Source organism: Melospiza georgiana, chromosome 9 (assembly GCF_028018845.1).
Source record: "Melospiza georgiana isolate bMelGeo1 chromosome 9, bMelGeo1.pri, whole genome shotgun sequence".
Classification (NCBI taxonomy): Eukaryota; Metazoa; Chordata; class Aves; order Passeriformes; family Passerellidae; genus Melospiza; species Melospiza georgiana.
Window position 1 is genome coordinate 8,823,506 of NC_080438.1, and position 8,920 is coordinate 8,832,425.

Sequence of the window (8,920 nt, forward strand, 5' to 3'; positions counted from 1 at the left end):
ATGTACATTGTACTGAAACTATGGAATTTTAGTCATTTCTGTTAGACATTTAACTGAAAGTTAAAATGGCTAGTAAGCTGCATTCTGGGCTGTAGAATTTAAGTACTAAATAAACTCTATGCATATTAGACCTGCTTCCCTTGCTCTTATGTTCCATGCTGCTGTTGGATCAGTTGTACCACAGTGTGCAGCTGAGTGCCCGAGCTGCCTGGCCCCCCTGGAAGCCATTCCTGAATGGCAGTGCAAGCTGATCCCTCAGAGTGCAGAGCAAAGATGAAAGCTGCCACTCTCTAAAGCCACCAGAGTCTTTATTCCCTTTTCTGTTCCATTGGACACACGATTTGGGAGCTGGGTGATCAGGCACTGGTGTACAGGAGAGGCAGACATGCACACACCAGCATCACTGCATACTGGGTTTGCTTTACACTTCAGTTTGACACAGAATAATTATATTTAAAGAAACCATTAAATAAAATTGACCATTTATTGAGACAAAGCTAGAAAGCAAACTAATGTGCAGCAAAACCCACAGGATTCTTTTTGCAGAGCCTGGGCTTCCCTGGAGCAGGATGTAATCACCATGAAGTGACATCACTGTCTCACTAAGAGCCCCAAGAGTTACAGAATGTTTGCTAATGACCATTGGGCTTGTGGGAAAGCTAAGGCAAGGACACCAAGTAATTCACCAAAGCCATAAAGTCTGTCAAGAGTGATCTGTAATTCAGAAAGCCATGGTTTGAGGTTGTTGAGTGCAGCTCATGCTGTGTCTGTGATCTTCTGATTTCATGTGAAACTCTGTTCATACAAAGGAAGACGAAGCTAGAGGTGGTTGCTCAGCAAGGTTGCCTTGATTGACACTGATTAATTAAAGGCAGCAGTTTGCCTTCCTCATGAAGCCTTTGAGCATCTGTTGCACCTCCAACACAAGTCCCATTGATAAACACTCTTGGGACCTATCAAGAAAACAAAAGTTGCATTAGTTACCACTTGGGAAAAAGGTGAACATTCAAGCAAGGCCATGTGGACTCCAGTACACACAATCACTGCGTTCTTCTAGATGTGTGTATAATATTAGTGTACAACCCATACTTGTCCATAATATTTACAGAGATGGGAAACTTCATGTGCCCCTCAAAAGTGGGGTGAAGATACTGAGTGGGTGATTGTAATAAATTTCAATCATTGAGTCAAGTGAGACTATGTAAAATAAAATAAAGTTGTTAAACACAATGGTTTAAATATACAAATGAAAAATGGCTTTGATACTTCAATTATTTCAGTGTCCGTAGGGCAAAGATCAGCTGTGAGGGATAGCCAGAGGGGTTCTACAAGAAGAGACCTCCTGCAGCATTTAATTTAGGAGCTTGTATCCCACATTTACCTGTCTCAAAACAAGAACTTAAGAACTTGCTATGGATAGAACCTAAGAGGGATGTGTGTAGCCCAAGCTGTTACTATTAAGTATAAGAGAATATACTCACTGTTCTGCCACCAGTCATCTGTTCCAGAATGTCTTGGAACTGCTTTCCATTTCTATTTAGGTCCAGCTCCACAGCTGTGTAACTCACATTCAGACGCTTAAAGAGGTTTTTTGTCATACTGCAGTATGAACATGTTGTTTTAGAGAAAATCACCACACAGTTGCGTGAAATAATGTCCTGTGTGCTCAAAAGAAAGTTAAAACTCAGTGAGCTTCAAGCCAATGCACTTAGAATGCTATTGAACACTCCTGAAAGTAGTACACAGGTTAAAAAGCTGCTATTAGAGTAGCAAACACAGGAAAATCTCTGCTGGCACCTCTGAAAGCAGGTTTGACAAGCATCTGGCTCCAAACTAGCACAGGGATGGTGGAGTGTGTGGTACAACTCTGCTCTGCAGTCTGCCCAGCTCCCTGCATCTCCCTACATTGTTTAGGACAGTTTTCTCTGTCCACAAGGCACTTGGGATGTGCCAGTGGCAAGCACAGTGACCAAAAGCAGTGGCTGGAAGATACACCCTTATCGCTTTACTGTAAATTCAAGGGGATTTCAGGCTATCATTAACTATCAGTAAATTTATAAGACCCACAACTTCTAAAATATTTAACTTTACTTTATATCAGTAATTTTACAAGGTTCTATCCCTGATGCTGATGGCAACACTGAATTTGAGTAGAGGTCTAAAAAAACGCATAAAATGGGTGCAGCCTAGGAAGATCAGGTTCCAGGGCTGTGGATAAACAAAACTGCCAGCATGGCTTGATAACCATGATGAACATAGGAACAGGTTCAACAGGCAGAACTATTTACAGTATTTCTTTGTGTAAACAAGAAAAGGTTTGAAGTAATTGGCTTTTATAAATGCTGAAAATCAGTAAAAGCAACATAAAAAATGCTACCTGTATTTGATTCACGGTAGCACCACACGACAATCCTACACAAGCCGTCTGTCTGTTCCCCATTCTATAGCTAAAAAGAAATGACAGTCAGATCTTCGAGCTTTCAAAGGATGGTCACATTGCCCTGTTTCGTTTCGGTATTTCACTGACTGCGCCATGGTGGTTCCCTTGAGCTGCAGCATGTGCAGCCAGCCCACTCCTCGTGTGCCCGCAGGGCCGGGGAGCAGCGGGATGGCTGCGGCAGGAACAGCCCGGCCCCGGGGCCGTTACACGGGAACCGCTCCGCGCCGCCGGCCACAGCCACACGCACACGGGTGGCACCCGCGGCACAGCGGGCCGGGCAGCCCGCACCCGCCCCGCGCCCGAGCCCGGCCCTCATCCTCATCCTCATCCTCATCCTCATCCTCATCCCGAGCCGGCCCTCATCCTCATCCTCATCCCGAGCCGGCCCTCATCCTCATCCTGAGCCGGCCCTCATCCTCATCCTGATCCCTGTCCTCATCCTGATCCTCATCCCGAGCCCGGCCTCATCCTCATCCCGATCCCGGCCCTCATCCTCATCCCGAGCCCGGCCCTCATCCTGATCCTGATCCCTGTCCCTCTCCCAGTCCCGATCCCGGACTCGGTCCTTGTTCTGACCCCGATTCCCGTCCCTGTCCCGGTTCCCGTCCCTGTCTCAACCCTAATCCAAGTCGTGGTCCTGGTCCCGGTCCCGATCCCTGTCCTTGTCCCCATCCCGACCCTAATCCTACTCGCGGTCCCGGTCCCGGTCCCTGGCCCGATACCGATCCCAGTCCAGGTCCCGGTCCCGATCCTTATCCCTGTCGCACTCCCAGTGCCGATCCCAGTCCTCGCTCCAGACCGTGTCCTTGTCCCGATCCCAGTTCCGGTCCCGATCCCTATCTCTATCCGTGCCCCGGTCCCTATCCCATTCCCATTCCCGGTGCCGGTCCGGCGCCCCCGGCCCGCACTCACCGCCCACCCCAGGCCGCGGCCACGCGGCGCAGCGCCCCCTGCAGGGCCATGGCTCGCGCAGGAAGGGGCGGCGCTCCCTCAGCCCGCCCCGCGCCGCGCCCGCAGGGCCCCGCGCCTCCTCCGGGGCTGCCCGCCGCAATGCCGGGGCTCCGGGAGCGCCGGCCACACCGGGACAGCGCGGGGACAGCACGGGGAACAGGGACAGCACGGGGACAGGGACAGCATAGAGACAACACAGGGACAGCACCGGGACTGCACAAGGACAGGGACTGCATAGAGACAGCACAGGGACAGGGACAGCACGGGGACAGGGACAGCTGGGCCAGCACAGTGCAGCACAGGCAGAAGGCCAGCACAGGGACAGTCCGTGGCCGTCATAGGGGCAGCACGGGATGGGGCAGCTTTCCCGGGATAGGGTCAGCAGAGGCACAGAGAGAGGCTGATTTCCCGGGATAGGGTCAGCAGAGGCACAGAGAGGGGCTGATTTCCCGAGACAGGGGTCAGCAGAGGCACAGAGAGGGGCTGATTTCCTGGGATAGGGTCAGCAGAAGCACAGAGAGGGGCTGATTTCCTGGGATAGGGTCAGCAGAGGCACAGAGAGGGGCTGATTTTCCGGGATAGGGTCAGCAGAGGCACAGAGAGGGGCTGATTTCCTGGGATAGGGTCAGCAGAGGCACAGAGAGGGGCTGATTTCCTGGGATAGGGTCAGCAGAGGCACAGAGAGGGGCTGATTTCCCGAGACAGGGTCAGCCATAGAGAGGGGCTGATTTCCCGGGATAGGGTCAGCAGAGGCACAGAGAGGGGCTGATTTCCCGAGACAGGGTCAGCCATAGAGAGGGGCTGATTTCCTGGGACAGGGGTCAGCAGAGGCACAGAGAGGGGCTGATTTCCTGGGATAGGGTCAGCCGTAGAGAGGGGCTGATTTTCCGGGATAGGCCCCGGAGCCGCTCCTGCTGTGAGGGAAGTTGGGGAGGTTTGGCCTCCTGCCCCGCTGACTCCCGATGTGGGGGTTCAGCGGTGCCTTTGCTTTGTCCAGTGTAAAACTTACTTTAATCTTCTCCGTGCCCGTTTTCGTTGCCTGCTCTTCCTCACGTTTCTTTCCTGCCCTGCAGTTCTTGGGTCAGAAACCGACCTGTGGAACAGGAGCGTTGGGAATTGAGTGAATAATGGGCGGGGGATGAAGAGCAGCTCCTACTACCTGGGAAGGTGTGTTACTGGAGTTGGCTAATCGTGTAATGTGTGGAATGTTTTTAGTGGCTCCTGGGAAAAAAAGATAGGGGAGGTTTTACTTTATGTGGAGGTGTTGGATTTTTATTTCCTTTGCCCAGTAAAAGCTGTTCAACAATATTCTGTGATTTCACCCCCACATACATTGCTGTGGAGCCTGGTCAAATGAGTGTCCTTGGCAGAGCACTCATGTGGAGTACCCTGTGAGCATCCCCTCTGGGGTCTGCACAACAGAGAAACTTTTCTACCCCCTCTTAGCTGAGAGGGTAAGTTGTGGTCTGGATCACTGTTCAGTGCTCAGCCCTATGCTTTAAAAAATACTGCAAGGAAATGCACACTTGGTACTGATTTGGTTTTGCTCACATGTATCTGTGAAAAAGAGAATGTGTGTTCATGCATGATGTATCTTTCTATTATCTTCCTGGTTGTTGATTAATCTTAAATGAACTTACCTATGATGAAAAATCATCTAATGTTTTGCAACTTAATTTTGCTTTCCTACAAAACACCAGTATAACCTGTTAAAGTAGTAAGAAAATGCAATTGAAACATCGTACCCATGTCATATGCTCTCATTTTACTAAATGATGATTTGCGTGCTCATTTCAGATAATGATTTTGTAGCCTAATCTTCTGTGATAAAACTGAAACTCTCAGGTATCTAATGCCACATGAAAATAGTTTCATATCAAATCCTGATTCAAAGATATAAATGCTGGCTAATTATGTCACTATGATCCCCAAAGCAAACTGTGGGAACTATTTTGTAAACTCCCAGTTAAAACTTGTAATGAAAGTGTCATGTTAAGAGTAAACCCACTATATTTTTTGCATTAAATTTGGCAGAAAACCACCCCCTGGCATTCTAGCTGCTCCTCGGATATCAGAAGGGCTGGGATAGCTGGGTTTAGCTTCTGAGCCGTGGCTAGTTTGGCACAGACACGCAGAGCTGGTGTGGCACTGGAAAGAGATGACTTTTGGAGTTCCTCCCAGCCCAGCCTGTGGTTCTTTGCTGGTGGTGAGTGCCCTGTGTGCAGGTGTGTGTGTGAGCCCAGGAAACATGAACCATGCAGCCACAAGCACAGTCAGGTGGGAGATGCCAGTGCAGCTGTGGAGGGATAGAATGTAAGAGAATAGTGCAGAAGGCAATCTCAGCCCTGAGGAGATGCAGCTGCACGAATCACCAAAGATCAGGAACAGCCCTACCCTTTACAGGCCACAGCTGTGTCCAGTAAGGATGAGTGCTGTAAAAGAGTGGGCTAGCTGCTGGAGAGGGGAGCTGGGGTTTGTTGGCTGTGCTGAGAAGAAGGAGTCAATGCTGTGAGAAGCTGCCTGTGAAAAATCACCAGGAAGGTATGGAACTTTTGCAATAAGATGACAGCATGTAGCAGTTAGAGTGTGATCACAAACACAGGCTGGCCGTCCCAATTTCCTGAGCAAGCACCTTGTATATTTGAGGGCTGGAGTCTTACCCAGGAGGTGTCCCTGTGGGGAGGAGATAGGCAGAGCTCTCTGACAGTGCCAGGAGTCAGAGGTGGAGTCTCCTCTGACCTCCCTCACCGCTACAGCTGTATTTATATTGTTTCCAGTGAGTGACAGGAGAAGATGAAGCTGTGGCTGACACAATTTCCTCTTTAAGTGGAGTTTGATTTTAGTCATGTGGGGGGTACTGACACAAAGCTGGGTCATTCCTTTGGCTTAGCTACCTGCATTGTTCCTGCCAGAGCATGACCACAGTGCCTCTGTGCTGCTCCATCCTTGGTTTCACACCTGCATTGATTTCAGCAGGGCGAGACCAACTCGCTCCCTGCTTTGTTCCCTCCTCCCAGAGCAGCACACCCAGCTCCCACAGGGACCCTGCTCCTAGGGCAGCTTGTCTTTGCTGAACTACTGCCGGTGCACACTCTCCTCCTTGCTCTGCTTTCTTTTTCTTTTCTTTTTTCTTCACTGTTCTTCACAGGGAAGGCAGCCTTAAGTGAAAAAGGAAACCAGAACTACAGTGTTTTCTGGAAACCTGAAAATAAATCTCTGTGCAGCTGACTGTGTGCCCCATTCCCTGCTCCCTGAACAGCAGAATGGAGCAGGATTGAAACGAGGGGCTTTTTGGTGTCATTGTAACACAGTGACTGTGTGTCTCACTGAAAAGAGGTGTTCCTTGTGAAGCAGCAGATGAACAGGATGTGTTTCTGAAGAGGTAGCACTGGTTTAGGGGATACTGGGGCTTTTGGATGAGGCATGGAAATGGGACTTGGCCTGCTGGAAGCATTTCAAGTCCTTATCCAGTTTTCATAAGCTGTAGGTCTAGCTATAATTCCAAATCCATTTCAGGAAACGATATTGATTATTCATTATGCCTTTGTCTTCTAAACACATAAATATTACTCAATACCCATATAAATATTGGCAGTGATTGGTTTCAATACCATATCTGAAATGTTGCTTGTGGTGCTCTGCATGTTGTTGTTCTGACACAAATGGGGATATCACTAACATATTGAAACAGGGAATTCTATAGGCTATTGGCTTTAAGTCTGTTTTGTCAGCCTCAGCACATGTTATTTACAAGAAGGAAAATGACCCAATTCTGCCTTTTGCAAATTTAAGATGGTATCATGTTTTCTGACAGTGTTGGAGAGTGTTAAGAAAATTCTGAGCATCAAAGGTTAGAGTAAGTCATAATGAGAGCTTGTTTTGGGGTCTTAATTCTGCAATCAGTATTCCCCCGGGGGTACCAGTTTGTTGGGCTCTGCTGGGAATGCTGTGCTCCCAGTTTTTGTGTGTTTGAGCAGGATAAATTAACCTGGAACATGGACAGAGAATGTGCCAGCTGCACCTGTGCAGTTGCTCAGGTGAGCAAACTGAGTTCTGAGATCCCAAATTCTGCAGGGTAATGTGGGATGTGCTCCATGGCATTACTATTTGTCCTTCTTCACATTTACAGGCAACATTTTTTAATGACTTTTTTTTGCTATGGTTTTTTGATAGCTTATTTGTATCAGATTGTTTGTGATTGATAAATTGATAAAGCAGAGACTTTTCTGTCTCTCCTTTTTTTTTTTTTTTTTTTTTTTTTTTTTTTTTTTTTTTTTAACCCAGCTTTCTATCCAGGACACAGAGGATTTTCTCTCCAGCCTGCAGAGTGAGATGCACGCACAGTGTCTGAGAGAATCAGAGTCACAGAGTACCCTGGGTTGGAAGGGACCCACAAGGACCATCAAGCTGCACTCCTGTCCCTGCACAGGACACCCCAATAATCCCACCATGGATTGTGTCTGAAAACATTGCCCAAAAGCTTCTGGAACTCTGGCAGGATTGGGACCATTACCTGCCCTGGGAGAACCTGACCACTCTGAGGAACCTTTCCCTAAAGTCCAGCATAAACTTCACTGATCCTGCTCTTCCTGCTGCTCCCTCTGCTCCTTTGACACCGTTTTCTTGAGGTATCACCCTAAACACCCCCAAACCTCTCTCAGAGCCCTTTAAAACCTCTTTGGTGTCACTAAAGCCCCTCTGAGTACACCATAAACCATCCCAGCGCCCCCAACACCTCTCAAACCTCCTCAGCACCCTCAAATCCATTTTAGCTCTCAGACCCCTCCCAGCACACCCTCAAGCCCCATTAGCACCCCAAATCCCTTTGAGCACCCTCTAAAACCTCTTTAGCCCCTAAAACTCCTCCCAATGTACCACATGCTATCCTAGCATCCCAAACCCCCCTCAAACCTCAACACCCCCGAAACCCTTTTTAGTTTTGCTTTAGCACCCGCGAATGCTTCCCAGCACCCTGAAAAACCCCATTAGAGCCCGCAAATCCATGCCAGCACCCTAAAACTCCGTTAGCACCACCCACCCCTTCCAGCACCCTCTAAAACCTCTTCTCCAAGCCAAAACTCCTCGTTTCCCACGCCCAAACCATCCCAGCGCGCCCGAGAAGCGCGGCTCAGCCCCGCGCCGTGACTCGGCGGGCACGCGGGAGCATCAAAGCTCCAGAGAAGGGAAGCACGCCGATAAACTCGGGCAGTGATTGTGTGTAAAGCTTTATTTCCACATAAAACATGAGAAAGCGCAGTGCGCTCAGGACGGAGCAAGCCGCACCCACAGCCCCGCCCCGTCGGTGCCGCCGTGAGGGCAGCGGGGGCGCGGCCGCCGTGAGGGGCAAGGGGGCGTGGCCTCCGCCCCGCCAGCCCCGCCCCCTCTCGGGCGGGGGCGGGCCCACGTCGCTCCCATGGCAACGCGTCCGGCGTCGCCCCTAGTAGGCGGCGCGGCGGCGGCGTCGGTTCAGGCATTCGCGGCGGGCAGCCCGGGGCGCGCCGGCGGGGTCCTGCGGCGGGCGGCGGCGGC

General features: G+C 50.0%; 1 protein-coding gene across 2 annotated transcripts; it reads right to left on the reverse strand.

Moving 5' to 3' along the window:
• Positions 1-291: 291 nt before the first annotated feature.
• On the reverse strand, positions 292-3,424 carry GLRX2 (glutaredoxin 2). Of its 2 annotated transcripts, none has more exons than XM_058030710.1 (4): positions 3,353-3,424; positions 2,378-2,447; positions 1,482-1,658; positions 292-953 (listed from the first exon to the last, which is right to left on the reverse strand). In XM_058030710.1, the coding sequence occupies exons 1-4, from the start codon at positions 3,400-3,402 to the stop codon at positions 834-836; spliced, it is 417 nt and encodes a 138-aa protein (XP_057886693.1). In that variant the 5' UTR covers positions 3,403-3,424; the 3' UTR covers positions 292-833. The 2 variants fall into 2 exon arrangements, with proteins under 2 accessions (XP_057886693.1, XP_057886694.1); XM_058030711.1 differs by lacking the exon at positions 3,353-3,424 and adding an exon at positions 3,163-3,292.
• Between the last annotated feature and the right edge of the window lie 5,496 nt (positions 3,425-8,920).

Excerpts from the sequence above, each read along its gene's own strand:
- GLRX2 (XM_058030710.1), bottom strand. The coding sequence starts at position 3,402 with ATGGCCCTGCAGGGGGCGCTGCGCCGCGTGGCCGCGGCCTGGGGTGGG. Across the intron at positions 1,659-2,377 it reads CTACCGTGAATCAAATACAG|GACATTATTTCACGCAACTG; the intron begins GTAGCATTTTTT and ends TTGAGCACACAG. Across the intron at positions 954-1,481 it reads AGATGACTGGTGGCAGAACA|GTCCCAAGAGTGTTTATCAA; the intron begins GTGAGTATATTC and ends TTTTCTTGATAG.